This window comes from Motacilla alba, chromosome 27 (assembly GCF_015832195.1).
Source record: "Motacilla alba alba isolate MOTALB_02 chromosome 27, Motacilla_alba_V1.0_pri, whole genome shotgun sequence".
NCBI classification, from domain to species: Eukaryota; Metazoa; Chordata; class Aves; order Passeriformes; family Motacillidae; genus Motacilla; species Motacilla alba.
In genome coordinates, this window is record NC_052042.1 from 3,039,498 (window position 1) to 3,063,983 (window position 24,486).

A 24,486-nucleotide genomic window follows, 5' to 3' on the forward strand; every position below is an offset into this window, starting at 1 on the left:
ACTTGGGGGCTGCTGGGCTGCTGTATATTTTCACAACGGTATCTTGTCTTTGCGATTAAATGATTTATTAGCTGATCACAGATACAAGGAGCCATATCTTAAACACCCCCAGGGGGGATCTCGGCACTCCCGGGGGGCTCTGCTGTTCTGGGGAGGACGCAGCCACTGTCCTGCTCTGGCATGGGGGAGAAACGAGAGCATCCTGCGGCGTCCCGCAGCTGCATCCCGCAGCTCCCCGCTCTCGCCAGGCTGTCAGCGGGGATTAGAGGCGCTGCATGGAGCAGGTCGTGCCCGGCTGTGCGTGCGAGCACCGGGACTGCGCAGGGGTGAAGGGACTTGTCCGCGTCTCGGTGATGGAAACGCAGCTCATCCTGCCCCCGGCATCCAGCCTCGGGCTCCTCTCCGTGCCCTCTGTGTGTGTGTGTGTGTTTGTGTGGGCACACGCGTGTGCTGCTGGCCCGGGGACACGGGAGGAGCGAGTTTGGAGCCAGCAGGATGGGGAGGGGAGGGCAAGCAGGGGGTTGTGGGTAGTGTGGAGCTGTCACTGTGATTTAGGGTCGGCTGCTTAAACTGTTTTATGTTCCCAGACAGTAAGTCGTAAGCAATATAAAATTCTCTCTGAAGAGATGATCTCCCCTCGTCATGCTCCTGCCTCTTCCCCAGAGTGAGCTCTCCTTTCCGTAACCCCGTGGCGTCAGTGCGGGTGTGCAGAGGGAGAAAATGGGATTCTGGCTTTTGGGGCCACGTCCACAGCCTGGGACTGGGGATCCAGGGGGATCCAGGGCCCTGCTCTCTGGTCCTGGTGCTGCTGGGAGAGCTGGTGACGCTGGGAGCAGAGTGGTGCAGAGCTCTGGATGAGCTGCCTGTGAGGGACTGCTGTTCACAGCCGTGTGTCCTTCCAGCACAAGGACTGTGGCCTTTCCCTGCAGCCTCCCTGGGCTGCCCCCAGCTCTGCTTTTGGAGCGTGTGAGTTGGATCTATTGGAATTGTCAGAGCTGTTGGAGTGGCTGGAGCGGTTGGAGCAGGGCTGCCTCTGCCTGCAGGCACTGCCTGCTCACCTCAGACTCAGTTCCCTTCCTTTTTCACGCCCCTGAGTTATCACTGTTGTTGGACAGCTTGCCCACAACACTGCTCCAGCTCACCTCTGGTAGTTTCTGCAGCCACAGATTTACAAGGAACGGTTTTATTTCTCTGGCTGTTGCTGTGCCAGCCAGAGTGTCTCAGTGTGCTCTGAGCTGTGGCACCAGAGTGCTTGCCCAGATGAGCTCCCTGAGCACCAGCAGCTCCTGAGGGGCCCAAGCTAAGCAGGAACCTGATGGGCAAGACCAGAGGCAGCATCAGCCCCGGCTAATCAAGCATCCAGAAGATTTTGGGTAGTTAGTTCTATGCCAAACTCCATATGGGCCCCATCGCCCCCCAGGAAATCTGCCCTGGGCTGGGGGGGAACCAAAGTGTGGTGGCGAGGTGGAACCCTCTGCCCTGTGCCTTCCAGGAGGGCCCTCCTCAGTTAGATGGAAAATCTTACACTCTCTCTCTCTCTGAAACTATTTCCAGGTGTAATTTCCACCCCTTTTCTTGATAATTAAATATTTCTAGGTCATCCAGTTTCTCCACCCTATTCACAGACGTGTCCTGGATGCCTTTGTAATTAGCCATCTCCCTGGGAAAGATGATGAAGGTGGGAGGCACAGCCCATCGCTCCACCACCAAAGCCCTGCCCACCTTGGCTCATCCCTGGGGGTCAGAGCTGGGGGTTTGTGTCCCCCAGGGTCGCCAGACCCCTCTGCTGACACAAAGCTCCTAGGTTTGCTCTGCATAAAGGCAGAAATCTGCCGGAAGGATTCATTTAAAAAATGGAGATTAATAAAAAAAAAAAAGGATCTGGGTGGGCAGTGTGAACTCAGCAGTTTGGCAAGTCTCTGTTTATCAGGGGGGTCACGGGGGACTGCGAGCCACAAACCCCATTCTCTTTGTGTGGGAAGCCCCTCGGGGGAGGAGGATTCAGCCCTTCAAAAATGTTACTTTAATCCTGAGCAAACTCAGGAGCAGGAAAGGTCAGCGCCTGCCTTCCTGGCCCGGCAGGGATGAACCGCCGGCGGCTGCTTCAGCCGGAGCCTTCTGCTTCTGATGGGGCTCAAGTTACAGAGCAGAAGAAAGCTGATACCCATCCTCCAGGTGTATCAGTCCTGATCCTATCTGGCGTCTTTCACCCCCAAATTATACCCTAAATCCTTGGTGAACAAAGTCAGCCAGAAAGGCTCTGGAAGGCTCAGCAGGCTTGGGCAGGGGAGCAGTTCTGGCTGGGCTTTTGTCTCCTCCTTTATTGGTGTGTTCATTGCCCAGTTCTGGTCTCTATTTGCCAGGCTGCCTCTGGAGTCTAAGGCTGGGAAGAGCCAGTCCTGGGTGTCCCTCAGCCGGCAAAGAATTTAACTGTGCCCTCAGTCGGGTTCAGAGTAATCCCTCTGTTGTGGTTCCTGGAGTCTGTTGTCACAAAGAACCCTGTGAATTGGTGACATTGGTGGCACAGCTGAGCCCGAGCACCCTCCCCTGCTCTCTGCCCTCCCTCGTCCTTTAAGCCACAGGCAGGATTGGAGCAGGCCTGCCCAAGCAAGCCCGGCTGAGTGCGTGTTTGGGATTTGCCTCTCCCGGGATGGGTGTGATGAGCTGCAGGCTGGGGCCTGGGGCCGTTTCACAAGAAACCCTCTGGTTCCATCCCCACGCTCTTGGGGTGCTCAGCCACCAGTGTCCCACACGCGGATACCAACCTGAGCTGGAAAGTGGTGACCACGAGGGGCTGTGGATGTGACCCGTGCTGGCTCTGGGGCTTTTTTAGGGCCTCTCACAGGATGGTGGAACTTTTTGACACTACCCCTGGGCACCCTTCTCAGCCACTCCGGGGTGGATGCTGCAGCAGCTTCATCCCACAGAGGAGGTTGTGCTCCCTGGGATGGGGGCAGCTGGCAGCACCACTGGGAGGGGGATGTGGGTCTGGACCCTGTGGGAGGGTTTGTGCTGCTGCCCTATGCCAGCTCTGGGGTACACGGACAAATATAGCAAGTTATGGGCAAATATGGACAAATATAGCAAGTTATGCACCGGACGGACCCGCAGCGCCGAGCTGGGAAATTCCAGTGATGCGCTGGGCTGGGAGGGCCGGAGGCGTTAATGGCAGGGGCTGTAATCAGCACCTGCAATTAGCCTCCGCTCCAGCTGGCCTCAAAGGCTCGGCCACAAAGTGCAGCGTCCCACACCCCGTTCCTCCCTCCCACCCCGCCGTGCCGCTCCGGCTCCAGCCCTTTCAGCCGCGGCGATGCCGGCCGGGACCCGCTGGCCTGGCTGGGCTAAATGCAGCAGGAGCCGCAGCTGGGAGAGGATCGATCGAGGGAATTGCTGGGGAGAACTGAAGGGGCTGGTCAGGGGCAAATGGAGGACGGAGAGGGAATCAGGGTTATACATCGGTCCAGAGGGGCTGGAGGTCAGGAGATGCAAAACTTGCTCATAGCTTTATCCCTAGGGAAAGGAGATCAGCCGTCGTTCTGGGATGGAGGAGCCCCCCGCTCCTCCCAGTCCTTGCATTTCCAGCTCCCTCTGCTCGACGCTCCTCGCAGTAACGCCAAACTGCTGATGACATTAAACAAATTAATATCGGGTTTAAATAGCCTGCGGGAGGCCGGGCCAGGCGTGCGGGGCCAGCTGTCAATCCCGGATTAGCGAGTGCCCCGGCTAAACTTACTGCTGCTGTTAACGACCCTGACAGCAACACCCTGCCCGGGGCTCGGCCAGCGCTGCCCCGCTGCCAGCCGAGCCAGGCCGAAGTCTGGGAGAAAGACCCATAGCGTGCCCTGGCCCTGCAGCAGTGCCCAGAGGGGCTCTGATGGCTTTAGTGCTTTTCAGCGCACCAAAATTCTGTAATTTACCCCAAAAGTGCCTAGTTTGGCTGTGGCACATGGGAAGGGACTCGGGCATCTCATGGTTTAAAAGGTTCATTTTCACTCTGCTTGTGGCCCAGTAGTTTCTGCCCAACTCCTTGTATTGTTCGACTGGAGAAAAATATTTCATTCCTTCCTTGTTCTTGTCTCCTGCTCAGGGAGGCAGGGGAGGTGATTGTTTCCCCTTTTCACAAGCAGGTTTTTCATTTCCCTGTTTAAAGGGCAGCAGTGTAAGCAAGCCATGAGCCTCGCCTCCTGAGAAGCAGCCAAAAATCAGCACAGAGAAGGTGCTGCCATGAGGAGCCCAAGCGCCACAGTCCTTGCTGTGGAACTGATGGGGAGGGCAGCAGCCCTGGGCTCATGAAAACCCCGATCACGGGGGGCTGAGATGAGCACCCCGATTATGGGGGGGCTGTGATGAGAACCCCAGTCACAGGGGGCTGAAATGGGCACCCCGATTATGGGGGGGCTGCGATGAGAACCCCAGTCATGGGGGGGCTGCGATGAGAACCCCAGTCACAGGGGGCTGATATGAGCACCCCAGTCATGGGGGGCTGAGATGAGCACCCCAATCATGGGAGGGATGAGATGAGCACCCCAATCATGGGAGGGATGAGATGAGCACTCGAGTCATGGGGGGGCTGAGATGAGCACCCCAGTCACGGGAGGGATGAGATGAGCACCCCAGTCACGGGGGGCTGAGATGAGCACCCCACCCGGGCCAGGCTGCCCGTGTCCACTCGTGTCACCCCACAAGCTGCTGACAAGGTCGGGGCAGACCCTGTGTGCTTCCAGCACTCAGGGCTGGGGCTGATCGAGCAGGGACCCACAGCCGCTGTCACCAGGCAGGGACACGGTCCCTGCTGCCGGCGAGCCTCTCCCGGGGATCGGGGTGCGTGGCCGCCGCTGAGTCTCCCCTCCCCTCCCCACAAGGACATTTCGGCACGTGTCACCCCAAAGCATCACCTGAGAGGACTCCGGGCGAGCCCCGGGGGTGCCGCGGAGCCGCTGAGGGTTCCCTCCCCTCGCCCCAAGTTGCGGGGTTCGGGCAGCCCCGGCGCGGGGGCGGCCGTGCGGGGAGGGGGAGCGCTCGGTCCCCCCGCCCATCTCCGCGCTGATACCCGGCACCTCCGGCAGCTGCTCCCCCCGCGCTCCCGCGGGGCCGAGGCGGGGCCGGACGCGGGGCGAGGGGCGGCGGGAGCGGGGCTGCGCCCGCCCGGCCCTGCCCGCAGCTCTGCCCGGCGAGCGGGAGGCACCGGCAGCGCGGAGGCGACGCAGCCGCATCCAAAATGCTTCTAGGTGGGTGAAACGCAACTTTCCCGCAGCCTCATCTCTCCCCGTCGCCCTCCATCTCTCCCCCCTCCATCGCTCCTTCATCCCCTCCGGTCGCTGCCGGCGGAGCCGCTGCTCGGGGGTGCGGCGGGACCGGGGCAGCCGCGGAGCTCGGGGGATCGGTGGGGTTCGAGGTGGGGGGGACCGGGGTATCGCCTCGCCGCTGTCCCGGGGCTGCCGCCCCCCGCACGGCCCCGGCTTGAGCGCTCCCGTCTTCTGCCGGGTTCCTGCAGCCGGAGGAAAGGGCACTTTTCGGCGTCCGAGCTGTTCTTCACGGACAGAAACACACCGAATTGGTTCTTATTTTGCTGGTAGCTCTGCGCAGACTGTGTGTGTGTGTGTGGGTCTCTACTCCACTTTGCGATTTTGGCCACTAACTAAACTGTAAATAGCGAAACACTGAGGTGGGTTATTTACTGCCGGGAGAGGACCTCGGAATAAGCGGTACTCAAGGAGTCCGGGCTCAGAGTGAGGGGCTGGGAATGGGCTCGGCATCAAACTCAACTATTAATTCACCTGTGGGGTCCCCATCCTGTTCCTAGCACGGCTTGGCACCCCAAATTATCCTCATGAGATGTTCTTGTTTCTAAGCAAACGATGTCGTTCCCATTCCTTACTGCCGTTCTGCCTGAAAACCCCGTTAAAGAGCTGCTCGTGTTGTTTGCATCAGCTGAGGCTGTACCCTACACCCACAAAATGGTCCCTCCCCGCCCAGCACATAGGCAGCCTGTTCCCTCGGCTCCCAGCCTGCTAATCCTAATTACTTACGGGCTTCAAGCTGAGTTTGACTCACTGCATCTTATTGATTTTTCCCAGGGCTGCAAAAAGAGGAGGGAAAAGGTTGTGTGCTGACGGGGCTGGATTTTGCCCTTGCTCTTTGTCTGGGTGTCAGCTCCAACTTGTGTTTCTGCTGCACCTGCGACGCAGACGTTCGATGCTGTTTGCGCGATGTGAGGCTGGGGGAGAGTGCCCAGCAGTGTCCTTGTGAGGGTGGCCGGCGGTGGAGCTCCGTGGCCAGGCTCAGAGAAGCGGCGGCGAACAGAACGCGACGCCGCTCTCGGTTCCGCGCGGATTCGGGGCTGGCAATTGTAGTGGGTTTGTTGTTATCAGTGTTAACTCTGCAGCAGGTGCTGGGCAGGGAGCGCGGCCCTGGCTGCTGGCAGCGATGGGGCTGGCGTGTCCCCATGGGCAGCAGTGCCACTTCTCTGTGTGTGTGTCCCTGTGTGTGTGCTGTGCACATCTGTGTAGGCACAGGCACGTCTGCAGGCTTTCCTCTGGTAACATTTCCTCGTGGGTGCCTGTGGTTGCCTGAGGGCAACCAAGCCAGGAACATGGATGTTGTTAGCCTGGCACATCGTCAGGTGCCCACGTTGGGGTGCCTGCCTCCCATGGATCAAGCTGGCCCCAGCCATCTCCCGCGGATCAATGTAATTCTTCTAATAGTTTGAAACACAATCTTTTCTCTGAAATGTCTTTCCCTGTCTCTCTGGAACGTGTAACACTACTCGGGATATTTAGCTGGAGTACTCATCAGGCAAAGCAGGCTTAAAAGACAAACTCAAGTCCAACCCCAGAGCTTGCTTTTCACTCTGGGATCTCAGATATGGAGGAAATAATAAATACCTACTAAAGCTTCGATTTTGACCCTGCAGTGTCTTGGGCTCACTGATGTTCCCCATGCCAGGACCGTGTTGCTCCAGGGGGAAGAACGTGGTGCTTTCATGGTGATTTCCAGCCCTCATGGGACCTCTGGGGGTGACAGTGTGGGGAGCCTGGCCCCACTGAGCTGCTGGGTTTGGCTTTGGGGCTCCTTTGGCAGATGGTGGCTCCAAGCTTTCCCTGTGCTTGTTTTGGGTGGATTTCCCTGGAAATGCAGCGGTTGTTTTTATTACTGGGGCTTGCTCCAAGCAATGTCCTGGGGGGGCACATCTGTCCCCTGGTTTCAACCCTGAGCAACACTGGGAGGGGGGCACGGGGGGCTCTGACCTCCTCCAACAGCCTCAGCCTCCCCTTCAGAGTATTTTTAGACCAAGCTGTCATCTAATCTTGACCTCCAGGATGATGTGGGCTAAAAAATATCACTGCATCTCCAGCATCAAGCCGAGGGTATAATTCACAAATCTCTTTAGTCCGTTTTTAATTATGCCTCACCTTGCTGCGGTAATGAACTGCTAACAAGTATTTTGAGCAAATGTGAACTTTTTTTTTTTGAAGTTTCTCAGTGCCGATGCTCCTGGCAGGTGCTGGCGGCGCTGAGGCTTTGATGGTTTGTTTCAGCACCCACCTGATGTCCCTGAGCTTGTAATGACTGCAGGGGCTGGGGATTTAGCAGATTGCTTTTTTTTGCCTTTCCTGAGCGGGATGTTGGAAGGAGTGGGCTGGCTGCTCCCACTCTCCTCCAGAGTGATTATATTAGCATGGCCTGGGTAGGAGTGGCGGAAATTACAATGAAATACTAGAGGTAGGAAATAAAAATCTAATTAAAAAATAATGACAGATGTGTGTCATCTCCCAAACCCTAGGCAGGACCATCCTGGCCACGGGGCAGCTGTGGTGGCAGGGGTTGTGTGCTTCAGCTGCTGGGGAGCTGTGCTCAGGGAATAATGCTGGGAGCAGAGGGGAGGCAAAGGGCTTTGGCCCCTCTAAAACCTGGGAGGGGAAATATGTGAGTGGATTGGGGTTTCAAGCCCTCTTGGTGCCCTAGGACTTGTCTCCTGAAGTTTGAGTTGTGCCCTTGGGGCAATTCCCCTTTTCCCCCTACCCAAGCAAACTGGGACTGGCTGAAGCCCACGTGGTTTCACTGCTTGGGGGGGTTTTGGGGACAGCTGTGGCACTGTCACGTGCAGAGGTTTGGGTGTCACCACGGTGGTCTGGCACGTGTGGGATGGCACTGCTGAGAGGGAACAGCCCAGCAGGGATGGCCACTGGCTGGAGCCTGGCTCTGCCACTGACCCACCAGGTGGCCCTGGCCATGTCACTTACCGTCCCTGAACCTGGCTGTCTTCTCGTGGGTCTTCTTGGCTCTCTGGGGGCTCGGTGCCAGCCCAGCCCCGGCTGTGTGAGGGAGGCACCTGCCTTCAGGTGCTTCAATAATAGAAATCATTAATTTTCACTGCTAATGGAAGAAACGCTGCACTATGAAAAATGTGCGTTGGCTTGGAGGCAATTCAAAAGGCTGGTGGAGACGGGAGCCCCTAATTTGTTCCAAATTGGTTATTTCACTGGAATGGTGAGAAAGCATCAATCTGAGGAGCTTTTCTCCCTTTTCATTTCTGTCAGCCGTTCCTCGGCTGTAATGAATTGGACTTGGCTGCGATTTTTACAATTTAAACAGTGTCCAGAATAAAGGCTGAACTGATGGGGGGCTCTGGTGCACTCCTGAGCTCTCCGTCTCTCAGGAGGAGCCTGGCCTCTCCCCCACCACCCAGGGAGGGGTGGGCAGTGGAGCCCAGATCAGGGTTCAGTGCTTGCCACCTCCCTTCTGCTGCCTCCAGCCAGGATGAGCCCAAATCCCTCCCGAGCCCCTCGGGGCCTGTGGCAGAGGTCAGAGGGGTCTTGGCTGGGCTGCACTGGCCTGGCAGCACTGCTGGCTGTGACACAGGGGACACTGAGCTGCCTGGGGTCTCTGCTGGGGGAGGAATCCCTAAATGCTGTTTTTTCAGATCATTACCTGGCAAATGGGGAGCGCTGGGAATTAAAATCCAAAGGGAGCTGGGCTTGATGTTTGTGGACAAGGGAGGAAAAGATGCTCGATGGAGCAAGACTGATAACCAGTTTTGCTCCTCAGCAGCTGGTTTTGATAGGAGTGCTGTGGGGTGAAGCTCCCTGTAGCTCCTGGGGAGAAAGATGCAGCCAAGCTGCCTCCCAAGGACCAGGTGCATGGACTGGAGGAAGCCCAGGGAGCGAGATCACCCTGTCCCTGCTTCTGCTCCTTGACAAAAGGGCTTTGCCCTTCTCAGCTGCTGCTCAGAGGAGCCTCAGCCCGGAGCTGGGGTCGCCGGCGGGGAGAGATGAGCACGCTCCCCCCGCTCCCCAGCCCAGCTCAGTAATCCTGTTGTGGCCATGTCCAGAGTTTGCAGGAATGTCATCTGAGTTTATTTCAAGGCTTGTTCCCTGCCAGCTGCAGTCACGCAGCTGAAGGTTGTGACAAAGCTGTGCAGGGGAACGAGGCACGAGGCTGCATCCTGCAAGCTGGCAGTGGCTGTGGGGTGTGTGTGGGGGGCACCACGTCACCAAGCTGGGGGGCTCCTTCTCCAGTAGCCCCCCATGGTTCCCTTCCTACGGCCCACTGCCCATCCAAGCCCCTCCACGAGGACCTGAGCGTGCTGGAGCCAGAGCCTTTGTGCCCACAGTGGTGCTGGAAGGGCAGCCCCAGCAGAGAAGGAACAGCCCCCTGAGTGCCCTGAGCTGTGCAGGAGAGCTGGGACACGGCTGGGAAACACTGGGGTCCCCCAGCGTGTGTCCCATCCCCTTCTCCTCCCCACGTCCCTTCCAGTGTCTGCACATCCTGCAGGGCCTGTCCCTGCCAGATCCGCCCGTCCAGGCACCAGCCCGGGGGCTGCAGGAGTATTTTTAATTTGGCTGAGCTGACACGGTGCCGGGTGCTCTCTCCCACACGAGACAGCGGCTCCTCGCAGCCTTCCCCCTCCACACACACGGAGGGACTGAGCTGAGCTGTCACCACCTTCGGGTGCGAGGGATGCAGCCGGGCAGCTCCCGGGAGCGCTCCCTCCCCTGCGCGCTCATTTTGGGGGCTGGCACAGCTGGGGTTTGGGGGGCAGAGGGTGAGCAGGGTGCTGGGTCTTTCCTAACCCGTGCCCAGGGGTGAGAGAGCTGGGGGCTGAGCAGGGATGGGCTCCCTGGGGTCAGCAGCTCTGGGAACAGCAGCACCTCCGCTTCCCTGAGGGAACGGTGTGCGTCATTTCCCAGAGCCTGACTGGCTTAGAGCAGGGATGGAAACAAAATCTCATAAATATCTTTGGACTCGGGGATTTAAACTTTTTTTTTTTTTTGGGTAATATCACTGGGTTTGGTCTCTTCTGTTCAGCTTCTTATAGATGCAGTAAGAAACCCATCCATGGATGTGGGGCTGGAGTGCAGGGAGGGGTGCCTGGAGCATCCTAGCGGGAGCTGTGTACCCGGGGTCTGCTCTGGCTGCCCGAGGTGTGGGATGCCAATGGAAACTGGGACTCAGATGGAAACTGTGGCTCATGGCTGCTGCCACCCTCGAGCCGTGGGGATGATGGATGTGCTGGTGCTCCGGGCACCTGCCCACCCAGCTCGGGAAAAACAGCAACAATTGGCTCGATCCAAGGCGGCCGCCGCTGCTGCGTGGAGTTAAACAGGACTATCTCCACTCCAGTTCCTTTGGGAAGGACGTCTGACATCCAGCAGCCATGTGAGGGCAGAGTGCTCGGCAGGGTGAGGGACATCCTGCAAAATCTGCCCAAAATTCGTGTTCTGAGGCTTCCAGCAGGAATGGGTTTCAGGGGAGAAGGGGTCAGTGGTTTGAGCCTTGCCTCTTGCATGGGGCAGGCAGAACAAACGTCTTCTCCTCTGGAGTCCACTGGTCCTGTGGATTCCACTGCAAGGGCTCCGCGGAGGGGTCCCCGTGGGAAGTGGAGTTGGTTCCAGCCATTGCTAATTTGGGGTCGCTGACCTTTGCCGTCCTGCTCTGGGTGCTGGGAACCAGGGGATGGGACCGGGGGATGCTGCAGGCTCTGCCTAAAAAACTCATTAAAAAGGCTCAATCCTCTTTTCTCGCGGCATTAGCACAAGAATAAATGGGGTGTGTTTTCACCCCAGGAGCCGGCTCTGGTTTCACCACCTCCTGCTCTCATTAACCCTGGGCTGACACTTCAGCAAGAATGTCCCCAGCGCAGGAAGAGCCTCTTGCCCCGGGATATGTGGAGGAGCCTCAAGAGAGGAATTAACCGGGGGCCGCCAGACCCCCCTGGTGCAGAGCCAGCCGGAGCCAGGTACAATGCAGCTCCTAATCCAGGCAAATTCCGGGGGGCCACGTCCCTCCTCGTGGCCCATCTGCACTCCGGGAGAAGGGCGAGTCTGGGTGGGAGCATCCTTCAGCTCCCAGGCACGGGATATGTGCTGGGCAGCAAGGAGCCAGGCTCCCATCAGGGGTCCCACGGGACACTGGTGCCCCTTGGGATTTCAGTGTTCTCGGGAGCCTTGTTTGGGGAGAGCAAAGGTGGCACAAAATCCTCTTTCTGGAAGTAGCTGAGAGGCTCTAAATTTCACCCACATTTATTGCTAAAAGAAAGCTTTTTGGGATGTGAGGAACCCCTCTGCTCATTAGGGAGCCCTGGGGCAAGGGGCTGTGTTTCAGCCCCAGCCCTGCAGCTATGGGCCAGGAGTGCAGGTAAGCAGGAACACCTTGTGGCATTCCCTAAAGGGCTTGGACTCGGATCCTCCCCAACCTCCTCCTCCTCCACTGCTGGGGGCTGCTCTGCCCAGAACTCCTCCAGAACACTTCCAAACCCCAGAAACACCCATCCTGGCTGCCTGCAAACGCTCCTGCAGCTCACCCTGCTGCGTGTGCCCAGCCCTCAGCTGAGACACCCCGGCTAGGAGTCCCCGGGCACCTGATGCCCATGGCTCCCTGCACCTGGGGGAAGCGCTCCCGGCAGGTGAGCATGGGGCAGGCACAGGGCACGGCTCCCCGTCCCCAGGGGCCGCTGCGGCCACCACGTCCGCGGTCCCCATGGCCCAGCCACCATTCCACTGTCCCCGTGGCTCAGCCACCACGTCCAGTGTCCCATGGTCCGGCCACCACATCCACAGTCCCCGTGGCCTGGCCACCACACCGCTGTCCCCGTGGCCCGGCCACCACGTCCAGTGTCCCCTGGCCCGGCCACCACGGCCGCCGTCCCCGTGGCCCTGCCACGGCCGCGGGGCCTTCTCCATCCCGGTCACCGCTAGTGGCCACTGCCGCCGTGAGCTGCCGGGAGCATCCGTGAGCCAGGCAGCCCTCGCTCGCTGCAAGATGGCTGCTCCCGTGCTCCGGTGAGCGCGGGCGGCCGCCGCAGGCTTTGTTCCCGCAGCCGCCGCGCTCGGGGCCGCGGGGGCTGCGGTGCCGCCTCCCAAACGCCCCGCTGCTTTTTTTTTTTTTCTTTCTTTCTTTTTTTTTTTTTTTTGGCTTATTTTTGGCTTTTGCGTTGCTTGGCCGGGTTTGGTTATTTGGTTTGTTGTTTTGTTTGGTGGTGGGGTTGTTTTTTTTTTTTTTATTAGATGTTTTTAATTTTTTTTTTTTTCCTATTTAAAATCTGGGAAGTTTGCGAGCCCCCCGCCCCAAAGCTTATGGCAGCCTTTCCATGGTACGTATGTAGGGGCGGCTGAGCGGGGTGGGCACGCTGGGCTGGGCGCTGGGGCTGCTCCGCTCACCCTCCCGGGCACGGCGACACCGGGCTGATGCTCCGGGGACAGGGGTCAGCACAGCAGCGGCTTGTCCTCTCGCAACTAAACCCTCATCCTGCCCAAACTTCGGGACCCGAGTGTGTCCCCCTGCCGAGCCGCTGGCGGGTCCCCCGCGATGCCAGCGCTGCTCTTGCCCGTGGGCAGCAGCAGGGAGGGGAGCTGGGCCGGTGCCAGAGCACGGCGGGCGCTGCGGGAACGGCTGCTGTGGGAAGAGGTGCCACGGAGCTCTGCTCCATCCCAGCCCCCGCCTCGGCCTCCCGCATCCCACAGGCTAATTGCTGCTCTTTTTTCTTGTCTTTTCTTTCCAAGGCGGCGGCTTCTGCTGGAGCAAGTGCTGGGGGGGCTGTGGGGATGGCTTGGGAGCGAGTGGGGTCAGTGGCAGGCGAAGAGCACAGGGATGCTCCCCGTGGGGCCATTGCAGCCCGGCGCAGGGATGGATGGGGTCGCTGTGCCAGGCTGCGGTGCAGGTCGCTCCAGGGCCACCTGCCAGCGTTGTCCAGGGCACCCCGTGGGCAGCGCTGGCTCCGTGGGGATGGGTGTTTGCAGTGCTGCGAGTCCTGGTGGTGTTGTAACTCCTGAATGTGAGGATTCCTTCCCCCTGCTCCCACAATGGCTCTGGTTTGGGGGCTTGTTCTTCAGAAAAACCCCAAGTTCCTCATCGGTGTCTCAGCAAGTGACGTGGACTGATGGTATTCCCCAGTTTTCTTTCCGCTTAGTGTCCGTGTTCTTTCTTTTTCCCTTGCATTTTGGTTCTCCCCTTTCCTCATGCAGCATTGGGTTCTTCCCCCTCCTCTCACCAACACCTTTATCAAGGCTCAGTTTGGATTTTCAGTCTGGTTCGTGGAGAAGTGTGAGTTCAGGCTGAGCGGGCCTGGACTGTAGGGAGGAGGTCAAGTGAATGCTTAAACCCTTCAGGTCCTGGTTTGGTTACATGTTTGAGTGCTTTGCAGCCTCTAGCTCAGTAGATATTTGGGAGCTTGGCCTGGAGTGGATCCAGTGTGTCACTCCCTGGGAGGGACACTGGGATGCCACTGAGTGTGCTCTGCTGCCATGGCACCTGCCATGGCTTTGGCAATTCCCTGGAAGAGGGATGAGCCAGGCAGGACTGAGAGCACACGTGTGCGCACAAGCACGTGTGTCCGAGCTAGCTCCCAGTCACCCTTGTTCTGCTCCAGGGCCCTGGCACTCACTGCCAGCTGTGGGTGCTGCTCCTCTAGGGCTGAACTCTCTTTTTTGGGTGTTTCAGCCCCCACTGAGCCTTCCTCACCTTCCCAGTGCCAGCACAGTGGGGAAGGCTGATCCGAGGGGAAGCGTGTGGGTGTTCCTGTGCTGATGGGACCACTTGTGTGCGTGCCAGTCCCACCAGTGACACCAAGAGTTTCTGCTGGTGCTGATGAGGTGCTTGATGGGATCCCCACGAATGGTGATGGGGCTGTTGCACAGCCTGAGCTGCCCTCAGCACCGCTGTCACCGCTGCTGTCACCATGCCACTGTCGCTTGTGCCGCCACAGCCGAGCCCTGGCTGAGGTTTGCAGGGCCCTAATCCCATTTCCCTTGTGTCTCTTTCATCTCCAGTCGGACCAGGAGAGTGGTAATAGACCTTCTTACTAAATTAAATGTGCACGCTGCTCCTCAAGGCACGGTGCGGTTCAGCCCTAGTTGATTTCCCAGCCACAGCAGTATGGTGCCTCCAGGGAAAAAGCCAGCTGGGGAAACTTCCAATTCCAATAAAAAGTGTAAGCGCTATTTCAATGAGCACTGGAAGGAAGAATTTACCTGGCTGGAGTTTGACTATGAGAGGAAACTCATGTTTTGCATAGAGTGTCGGCAGGCACTGGTGAAGAACAAGCACGGTAAAGCGGAGAACGCCTTTACCGTGGGCACGGACAACTTCCAGCGGCACGCGCTGCTGCGGCACGTCACCTCCGGCGCGCACCGCCAGGCGCTGGCCGTCAACCGCGAGCAGCTGGCCTTTGAGAGCCGTGTCCACGGCCACCCCGAGCTGCGCTCGGTCATCAAGGTGGAGGTGAACCCGGCCAAGGTGGCCGTCCTCACCACCGTCTACTGGATGGCCAAGGAGGAGATCCCGGATGAGAAGTGCTCCTCCCTGCTCAGCTTCCAGAAGTTCAACCTGTGCCAGGCGCTGCTGGCCTCGGAGCACAGCGAGTTCTACCACCCTGGCAGCGTCAGGGAGATGCAGGTGTGTAAGGGGGGCTAGGGGGTGTGGTGATGTTCAAGGGTCCCCTGATGTTTGAGGAAAGAGATGAGAATCTTGACTCCATGTTTCAGAAGGCTGATTTATTATTTTATGATATGTATTATATTAAAAATTCTATACTAGAACTATACTGAAGAGTAGAGGAGAAAGGATTCATCAGAAGGCTAGAAAGGAATAGAATGGAATGATAACAGAAGCTCGTGACTCTCACGGCCTCAACACAGCTGGCTGTCATTGGTCACTAGGTAAAAAACAATTCACATGAGACCAATCAAAGATGCACCTGTTGGTAAACCATCTCCAGACCACATTCCACAGCCACCAGATAGTTATTGTTTTTATTTATTTTCTGAGGCTTCTCAGGAGAAAAAATCCTGGCAAAGGGATTTTCATAAAGTATCACTGTGGCAAGGGGGTTTGCACCTGGGTGGCCGCTGTGGTGTGTGGGCACTGCACCCGGCAGGGCAGGGGTGGTGCCCGAGCCTGCCCGGCTGCTTTGCTGGATGAATGCTAATTGTCTCAGGAGTTCAATTAGCACACGAGCACTGTGGGTTTTGCCTCTTTTTGCCCTAAACTGAGTGATCAGAAAGATCAAGTAGCCGGAGAGTTTAAGAGGGATTTCTGAATTTTACGAACGTTTCATGCCTGCTGAAATCAAATTAAATTTTTAGTGAGTCTTGGCTGTTTGCCAGGCTTTTCAGCTCTCTGCAGAGCCTTATTTTGCTACTGATAGACTAAACCCACTAATGAGGTTTCCCAGCCTGTGGTGATCCTTGCAGCACTTGCACACACAGAGGAAGTTTTCCCTCCGAACTGGGGAGTTTGCCTGAAATGGGGGAGTGTGAGTAAATGAGTAAAGGGAAAAAAATGTTACCATTTTGCTGCTGCTCCTGCCTCTGCTGGGCTAGTGAAGTGGAACTGCTGGAGTGGAATGGGGCAAGTGGGTTCCTGGTGTCCTGCCAGCATAGGTGGGGGCTTGGGAATGGGATGCTGGGGGCTTGAGGGGGTCATTGCTGCTGGTGATGCTGTGTCCTCCTGCGTCTGTGGGGCTCTGACCCCGAGCTCAGGACAGGAACCCCCAAGCTCCCAGCAGCTTCCCATGGTGCTTGAGCTGCCAAACAGAAGCAGGAGGAGAAAGCTTATTCGGGAAAGAGAAGGAGATTTCCAGCCTCTGTGCGTAAGGGCTTCCCTGGCTCGGGGCTCTTGCGCTGCAGGAGCCTGTGGGTGGGAGCCCACCCGCTCACTCTGTGCCAAGTGCTGCTCATCTCCCACTGCCTCTGAATCTCATTTGTATTTCTCTCTCCCTCCCCGCATCCCTCCTTCAACTGGCCCAGGCAGCCATTGCCAAAGTCCTCCACAACGAGGACAGGCACAGGATCAAAGCCTCGCCGTTCATTGGGCTGGTGGTGGACGAGACGGTGGACGTCCTGGAGCACCGCAGCCTCGCCGTGTTCACCACCACTGTCTCCCCCTGCAACGGGCAGACCTCCACCACCTTCCTGGGCAGCTTCGAGCTGCCCACCGGGGAGGCCTCCACTGTGGCAGGCAAGGTGGGCGAGGTGATGCGCTCCTTCGGCATCCCCACCATGAAGCTCACCTGGCTCAGCGCCGACAGTGCCTCGCTGGTGGCCGAGCGGCTCAGCGGGGTGGGGACGGCGCTGACCTCGCTCTGCCCGCTCCTCACTGAGGTGCACTGCCTGTCCCACGGCACCTCCCTGCTGCTGGCCGAGAGCATCAGCACCATCGAGTACCTCCAGAAGTATGAGACCACCGTGGATGCGGTGTATAGGCTCTACTCCAACTTCCAAGGGGAAGGGAATAGCCTGCAGGAGCTGCGGAGAGTCCTGGACCTCTGTGAGATAGACCTCGGGAGCCCCAAAGCCATCCACTGGACTTCTATCTTCCCAGCTGTAGAAGCCATTGACTCCTCGTGGCCCACACTGGTGCTGCTGCTGGAGAGCCAGGCGGAGCGCTCACCCGTGGCCCGTGGCCTCTGCGAAGAGCTCAAGAAGTTCCAGTTTGTGGCCTTCACCAAGATCCTCCTGGATGTCCTCCCCATCTTCCAGAAGCTCAGTCGTTTCTTCCAGATCGAGGATTTTGACCTCTCCATCTTGAAGCCCATCGTCTCGGCCACAGCCACCACTCTGCAGGCCCAGCAGAGCACCAGTGGCCAGAACCTCCGGGAGTTCCTCAGCGAGATGAACAAGCACCCGCAGGATGGCCGGGAGGGCGAGAGCCGCCTGTACTACAAGGGTGTTGAGCTGGCCAACTGCTCCCAAGTGCACCTGAAACACTTCGAGCACCTGAAGGACAGCTACCTGGAGAGGGTGCGGGGCAACCTGCTGGACAGGTTCCCCAGCAGCGTCCTGGAGGCCATCAGCTCCTTCTCTGCCATCTTCAACCCCAAGTGCTACCCCCAGTCTCTGGAGGACATCGGCAGCTACGGGGTCAGCGAGCTGAATTTCCTGCTGCGGGTGTACTCGCGGGTGGTGGTGAGCGAGAGGGCCCTGAACGACTTTCCCCTCTTCAAGCGCATCGTCTTCAGCCTCAGCCAGCTCTCCTTCAAGGACCTCTGTGTCAAGCTGGTCTACAGCAGCTCTGAGATGCATGAACTCTTCCCAGACTTCGCCGTGCTGGCAGCTATCGCGCTGGCCTTGCCGCTGGGCTCGGTCCTTGCTGAGAAGATCAGCCGGGGCCGGGAGCTGCTGAAGCGCGGCCGCTCGCGCCTCGCCAAGGACGAGGGGCTCTCCGACCTCATGAAGATCGCCATCGACGGGCCAGCCATTAGCGAGTTCAACTTTGCCTTGGCCGTCGAGTACTATGAGAGCATGAGGGAGTCGGGGTTCATCGTGGCGCAGGTGAAGTGAGCGTGGCTGGCGAGGCCCGAGCCCTCGGGCTGGAGCGGGGCCTGCGGGCAGCGCCCGGGGCCAGCTCAACGCCCTTTCCACGACACTGGTCACTGCTGGGGCCAGGCAAACACAGTGGATGGTGGCCTGCTCTGTGCTGGGAAGAGAAAACAGGATCCTTTGCAAAGCAAGGCTGGTCCCATGACCACCTCATGCCCCAAACCTCTGTCTGAATCGCCCGGAATTCAGAATCCACCCGAGAACCCAAATTGCAATGAGTTTTTTTCCAAGGGTTTGTCATCATTTGTTTTAGGGAGAGGAAGGCAAAGCTCTTGAGCTCAAATGTCACGTTGCCTTCGCACAAAGATACCCAGCAGCTTTTGTTTAATGCTCTGCAAAAATATGGGATTTTTGTTATTCTGGAGCCTGGAGAGTGAATGCAGAAAAGGCAGCGCATCCTCCGAGCTCTGCGCCGACCCCAATGTGCCTGGCGGTGTCGTGTTGGTGTTCCTTGCACACAGCACAGGGTATTTTTAGCAGTGGCATCAAGTCATGATCATTTCAAGAGCAAGAGATTTAGGGAATGATGTTGTAATGGCTGAGGGAATATTAACTTTAAATGCATCATTGTGTACATATGTGTATGTGTGTATATATATAAATATACATATATAAATATCTATATTAAAAAGGTCTATCTCAATTTTCCTAAAGTTTAAAGTATAAAGATATCTAAAAGGACTTTTTTTTTTTTTTTTTTTTTTGCAAGGACAGAATAAATTATGATCAGGGGTCCAAAAACAATCAATAACTAATTTTTGTTCTTTCCAAAATGTCCTCCCATCCCCGAGTTCCCTTTGCACCCTGAGCTCTTGGCAACCTGCAGTCTGGGAGAAGTCCTTCAACACCTGCTTTCGGGGCCAACTGGAGGTGTTCAGCTCATATTTCTGCTCTGAAGTGTTGCTCTCTGTCCCGAGGTGAGCAGAGCTGTTGGTGCCTGCAGCAGCCTGAGGCTCAGGCCCCTCTGCCCCCAGGGCTGGGGTGCTGCTGCTGCGTTCCAGCGTGACTGGGCTTTGCTGGGTTTCACTTGGAGGGCTCTTTCTTTCACTTCAGACTGATTCTAATCAGCAATAAACCCAGTGCAGCAGCATGAAGCATTACCTCAGTTGAATCCTGAGCGCCGGGTCCTCTGCTGGGGCTGCCAAGAGCTGGAAATGGGAGGATGTAGCAGATCTGCTGCCCCACAGTCCAGGTCTGGTTGCTCTGGGAGTCCAGTGCAGTGCAATCTGCTTGTTACTGGTCCAGATCCCAGAGGTGCTGGGGCTGCACTGGTGCTGCCATCAGGGTCCAGCGTTGTGACTGGGAGCTGCTGTTCTCTGTCCATCAGCCTTTGGCATTGAGGAGCCTCCTGGAAACATGCTTGGCCGGAGACAAAAGCTTTAAAGCCCTTGGTAAGGATTTAGAGACACCATCAAAATTTGCTGAGAACATCCCCCAAGCAGGAGGGAGGCTCTGTGTGAATAAACAGCTCTGTCTCCATCTGGCCTGGGCAGACTCTGCACCAGATGCTCGCTGAGGCTGCGGCGTCTGTGGAGATGGGTCCTTGGCAGACTCGTGTTGGTATGAGAACCTGCGGCCCTGGCCCTGCCACCTTCACAGGCAGCTCTGGGAGGCTCACACAGGCAGGTGACAGAGCACAACAGTTGCACTGCTCTGCCTCACAGGGAGCAGGAGAAAAACCTGCTGGAGGTGTGTGTTCAGTGGCTGTGCAGAGTGAAGGGGTGGAGGGGTCAGCCTGACACAGTTTGGGTGAGTTTGGTTAAATGTAGGGCTGAAAATTCCTTTAAATTCTGAGGGATCCCTATAAAAGTCACTTGTCTGTGGGACGGGAACTGGGCTGGGAAGGGGCTGAGCTCCAGGCAGAGAATGTGCAGGCTCCAATGTGTCTGGCTGAGCCCAGAGCTGGGGACACACAGCGCCATGTCAGGGACATCGTGGCTTTGACACCTCTTGGTCACGCCTGAGCTGCGCCTGTGGAACTGGGTGGGGGGCACAGAGACAACCCCCCCAAACTGCAGCAGGTGCTCATGGCAGGAACACGTGGCTCCTGTGCTCCCCTCCTTGCAGCAGCCCCTTGGAATGCTCGGCAGAGCCTGGAGCACGTCCTGTCCCAGGAGGAGCCGCAGTGCCAGAGCAGCAGCATTCGCTGTGGAGGTGGGGGCTGCTCTGCCAAAGTGGGGGGAGACAGAGCAGGGGCCGGGACAAGAAGCTGAACCACTGAGGGCCTGTTCACCCACCTGCTGCCGGCCATGCCTGTCACCTTGCCTAAGGTCGTGTCATTCTATACAGACCTGGGGCCCTGCCACTCTCCCAGAAGCAAATCTCCTTAATTGAGTGTCTAATTAATACCTAAAAATACTGCCCTCAGCTGCTGCTGGAATCTGCCCTGCAGCAAAGGTAAGGCAGGACCCACGATGCCATGGCCCTGTAACCTTGGAAAGGTGCCCCAAGAGATCCTGTGGGTGCCCCAGCAGGGTGTTGTGACATACTGGGGGGGCTTCACTGGGGTGGCCTCAACCCTCTTCCTGCTCCTTAGGGTCTTGTCTGCTTTGGGAACAAAGCCAAGTGAGAAATAACCTGCCCATCTGCAGGGTCTCACAGGGGTTTCTGAGCTCTCTCTAACTGCCTGGTCTATCCCAGTCCGGAAATGTGTTTAATCTACAAATTTGAGCTCAAGGATGTGCCAAAAAGGTTGACATATCTTCTCTGTTCCTTCGGTGGGCAGCAGCTGCTGCAGGTGGTGGCCGATGCTGGGAGTCTGTGTCCCCTCAGCGCTCGTCCTGCGCCTGCCCAGTGCAGGAGCTGCTCCCCAGGGAGTGCTCCCTTCTGCCCAAGCCCTAGCTGAGCTGCAGCATCCCTTCTTGTAGTCACTGATTTTGGGGATCAGGTGATCGCCCACCTCTTGTTCCCCCCAGATATATCTATATCTATATCTATATCTATATCTATATCTATATCTATATCTATATCTATATCTATATCTATATCTATATCTATATCTATATCTATCTATATCTATATATCTATATCTATATCTATATCTATCTATATCTATATCATCTATATCTATAGATATATATGTATGTATGTATATGTATATTATATATATGTGTGTGTATGTCTATGTATATTTTATATATAATATATGTATATTATATATATGTATATTATACTGTATATGTATATTTTATATATATGTATAATATATCTATATATAAATATATTAAATATATAAATATAAAAATGTGTGTATCTTTACATTTACATTTATATTTCTATTATTATTTATATTTATATTTATATTTATATTTATATTTGTGTGTGTGTGTGTATGTGTATATCTATATTTCATGTTTCTAAGGCCAGTGCAAGTCACCCTGGCTGTGACGAGTTGCACCCCTCATGATCCAGCCCCAAATGCCTTTGCTGCTCTCGCGTGGGGCCCCGGCTGCGTGTGCTGTGGGGTCCCAGGGCAGCTCCTCTGGCGCCAGCCCAGCCGTCTCAAATGATTTGCTGTAGAAACGCTGTTTCACGCCTCACAAGGTTAATTATGCACCCCTCACCCAGCCCTGCTGGCTGCTGCTGTAATGTTATTTATTTATTTTTAAGCGGTTTCGCAGATTTCCCTCCTGGGCGACTCTGGAATTAACTTGATCAGTGCACGCCTGATGAAGCAAACTGTAATTCCTCCCCGGAGTCAGGCCTGGCTCGGGGATGGCTCCGGCGCCGTGGCAGAGCCTCCGCGTGCGCTCGCCCAGAAAGAGGTCGTTGGTGCCCGTGGGGCTGGCGACGAGCACTCGCTGCTCAAATCCAGGGAGTCTCTCAAACTTTGAATTTCACATGCGCGTCTCAGATCCTGCACCAGCTGGGGTTGGCATGGGGTGTGTGTGGAGCAGAGTGAGGGGCAGCACCAGCCTGGGATCCTCGTTCTGCAGAGCTGGCGCCAGGGTTTGGGGGCTGGAGGGGGGCTCAGGCTCGGTGCTGGCACAGGGGGTGCTGGTGGAGAGTGTTTCTGCTGTGGGAGTGGGGGCTGGCCAGTCAGCCTCTCACAAGGGTATTCTCAGGTCCAGGGGGGTGGTGGGATGGGGTTGTGCTGTGCTGGGTCAAGGGATCCATGATGCCTTTGAGGTGGAAAAGAACCCAAACCTCAAAAAAATCCAAAGGAACGAGGAATATTGACCTTGTCCTTGCTGCAGGAAAAGGGATGGGGCTGTGGGTGGGTTGGAGGGGATGTGAAGCCATGTGGGATGTGAATGGGCTCTTCTGGCTCACAGCACTCTGAAACCATTTCTTATTTATTGTGTTTGATTAGGTAATTTATTTTATTTTATCTTTCCTCCCTCCTTGCTCCCAGAGCTGGGCAGGGACTCCCTCTGCCACGTGGAGGATGCTTCCCTGTGCCCATCATCTGTGATGAGCACGAGCTGGGATGGGGAGCAGGCTGGAGACAGACCTCTGCTTGGCCTTCCTTCCTTCCTTCCCTCTGTCCCACGGGTGTTTTCTGTTGAAGCAGAAGATTATTAATAACTGCAGGCTATTTTTAAATCCCACGCTGGAGCGCGTGGTTCATTTGCGGGGGACGGGGAGCGGCGGCTGTGCCGCAGGAGTGGGGGCAGCTCTGCCTCTGCCCCCAGCCCTGTGGCTGCTGCTGGCAGCCAAAACCTCACCAGCCGTGGTGAGGAGCCCTGGTGGTGCAGGTGTGGGGGAGCTCAGGGAAGGGGCTGCTTCCCTGGGGGAGGTTTGGACACCTTTTGAGGCTTTGGACTCCTGCGCGTGTCCACGCTGGGATGCGGAGGCGGCCGAACCGGGGGGCTGGTTTGGAGCTTGGAAGGCAAAGGGGTGCCCAGGGCCACGCTGGGCTGGGGCCTCTCCCTGGAGGGGTCCTGTAGTCCATGGCAGATGTCCCTGTGTGCCGTGTCTGGTGTGCTCTGTCCTGCTGCTGCCAGCAGGGATCACCAGTGCTGACGCTGCTCTCTCCCTCTGCCTGCCCAGGTCCCTCCGGACACAGCAGCCCCCTCTTAGCGTCGTTGCCCATCCCTGGCCGGCCTCTTCATCCCCCCTTGGACATCAAGCACTTCCTGACCTTCAGGCTCAACGGGACATCACCGCTCAACCTCTTCCCCAACTTCAACACGGTGAGTCCCCAGGGACGTTGGGCATCAGCTGCCGGATCCCTCCTCCCCTAGAGCAGTCCATCCTCTGCACGGCATCACTCCTTGAACCCTACCAGATAGTTTCTGGTCTAATTCCTGGGGTCTTTGGCTGCTGGATGTCAGTTCAACGTGCCCACTTTGCCCTTAGCTCGGAGAGGTTCCTGCCCTGCCAGTGCTTGTCAGTACCAGAATTAAAAGCAGGGTTCATTTTAACCAAGATCAATTGGATTTTGCCCCTAGAATCAATAGCAATAAAGTAGCTCTGGAGAGCAGTTCATTAGTTGAAAATTAAATAAGGAAAAGAAAAGAAAGAGAATGTACTACAGATATGAGGAATGTGGCTGGTGCTGTGGATGTTGGGGCAGTCAGAGTGCTGGGGGGCTGCTCCCAACCCCCACTTGGGCTCCAAGTCCCCGACCTTGGACCACCAAGCCAGGTGCATGGGGTGGGCAATGACACACATCTTTAGAGATGTTCCATTAGACAGCTAAACTGCCACGGATGTGACCAAGGACGCACCAGCATGTCAGGTGTGAAATGGTGTTCCCCCCATGCTGCACCCCTACCCCGGGCTGGTCCCAGCCCCGTGGGGGTCTCTGTAACCCCTGGGTGCTGCCTAGAATTGTTGTGGAGCAGGTTCTGCTCTGGGTGAGGCAGAACCTGGGGCTGCTCCCCATCTCTTCCCCAGAGGCACTGAGTGCTGGTGTTTTGGGGTTCAGTCAATGCCCATTGTTTTCTCTCATGAGCCTGGAAATGGGACTTTCCAGAGCCCCCTCCCTGCTCACTGGCCTTTTGTGAGTGGCTTTGAGCTTAAACGTGCTCGGAAGGTGCAAATTAGCTCCAAGATCCTCAAAGACAGTCCAGAAATTAGGTGCAGGATTCCTGTTGCTGTTGAATGGGATTCAGGCTCTGAGTCCTTTAAGCTCTTTTGAAGCCCCAGCCCAGCCTCTCCCCGGGCTAATGAGCTGGAACACAGGACAGGAGGGGTTTTGATGCCATTACAGTTCCTGCTTTTTGTCTGGACTCTTTTTTTAGTCGCTGGAGTCAGGAGTGAACTTGACCCAACGCCTGTTGTCCTCCCCTCTTGGCTCCCACCTGCCACTGCCTCAGCGCGTGCTCACCCACGGTTGTTGCTTTAAAAAAATCAGTAATTTGGAAAATGAATCTGGTACTTGCTGGAGCCACGCAGTGCCACACGGCTGCTGTGCTCCATGTGGGCTCCTGCTGCAGAGGATGGGTCAGACAGACAGAGATGCCAGGGGAGGCTGTCCCAGCCGTCTGGGGACTGGAGCCAACCACTCTGAGCTCAGACCTGAGCCCCGTGTGTGCTGCTGGCTGATGGTCCAGGGGCAGGAGCTGCCCTTTAGGGTATGTCTGTGCTGGAGATGGGGCTGAAGGAGGCTGGGTGAGGTGCAGGGTGTACCAGGCTGGTGGCTCTGGAGGAGCCAGAGCAGAGCTTCCATCCCACAGGATGAAGGGCTGGGACATCCCTGCAGCCTGAGCTGCTCTGGCAGCTC

General features: G+C 56.8%; 2 protein-coding genes across 11 annotated transcripts in view; both read left to right on the top strand.

Annotated features, from left to right (window-relative positions):
• Window positions 1–24,486, top strand: part of ZNF385C (zinc finger protein 385C) — a 60,377-nt gene that overhangs the window by 24,473 nt on the left and 11,418 nt on the right. For 6 of the 7 annotated variants that reach the window (XM_038162832.1, XM_038162830.1, XM_038162834.1 and 3 more), the window contains one exon: window positions 22,809–22,951. In XM_038162832.1, coding sequence (XP_038018760.1) covers window positions 22,809–22,951 — 143 coding nt within the window. Of the gene's footprint in view, window positions 1–11,124; window positions 11,240–22,808; window positions 22,952–24,486 lie in introns of those variants that run through there. The other variant, XM_038162833.1, reaches the window with a different exon arrangement.
• Window positions 4,604–20,736, top strand: C27H17orf113 (chromosome 27 C17orf113 homolog). 4 transcript variants are annotated; one of them, XR_005259786.1, is made up of 4 exons: window positions 12,211–12,592; window positions 14,268–14,892; window positions 16,245–18,733; window positions 18,870–20,736. XR_005259786.1 is itself a non-coding variant. In XM_038162827.1 (3 exons), exons 2-3 carry the CDS (start codon window positions 14,374–14,376, stop codon window positions 17,775–17,777), a joined length of 2,052 nt encoding a protein of 683 aa, XP_038018755.1. In that variant the 5' UTR covers window positions 4,604–5,228; window positions 14,268–14,373; the 3' UTR covers window positions 17,778–20,736. The 4 variants fall into 4 exon arrangements, 2 of the variants coding, with proteins under 2 accessions (XP_038018755.1, XP_038018754.1); XR_005259787.1 differs by having other exon boundaries at window positions 19,144–20,736; XM_038162827.1 differs by lacking the exon at window positions 12,211–12,592 and adding an exon at window positions 4,604–5,228 and having other exon boundaries at window positions 16,245–20,736.

Bases quoted from the DNA above. Each gene is read 5' to 3' on its own strand.
- C27H17orf113 (XM_038162827.1), top strand. From the start codon at position 14,374: ATGGTGCCTCCAGGGAAAAAGCCAGCTGGGGAAACTTCCAATTCCAAT. The intron at 14,893-16,244 runs GTGTGTAAGGGG...CAACTGGCCCAG, and splicing joins GCAGCGTCAGGGAGATGCAG to GCAGCCATTGCCAAAGTCCT.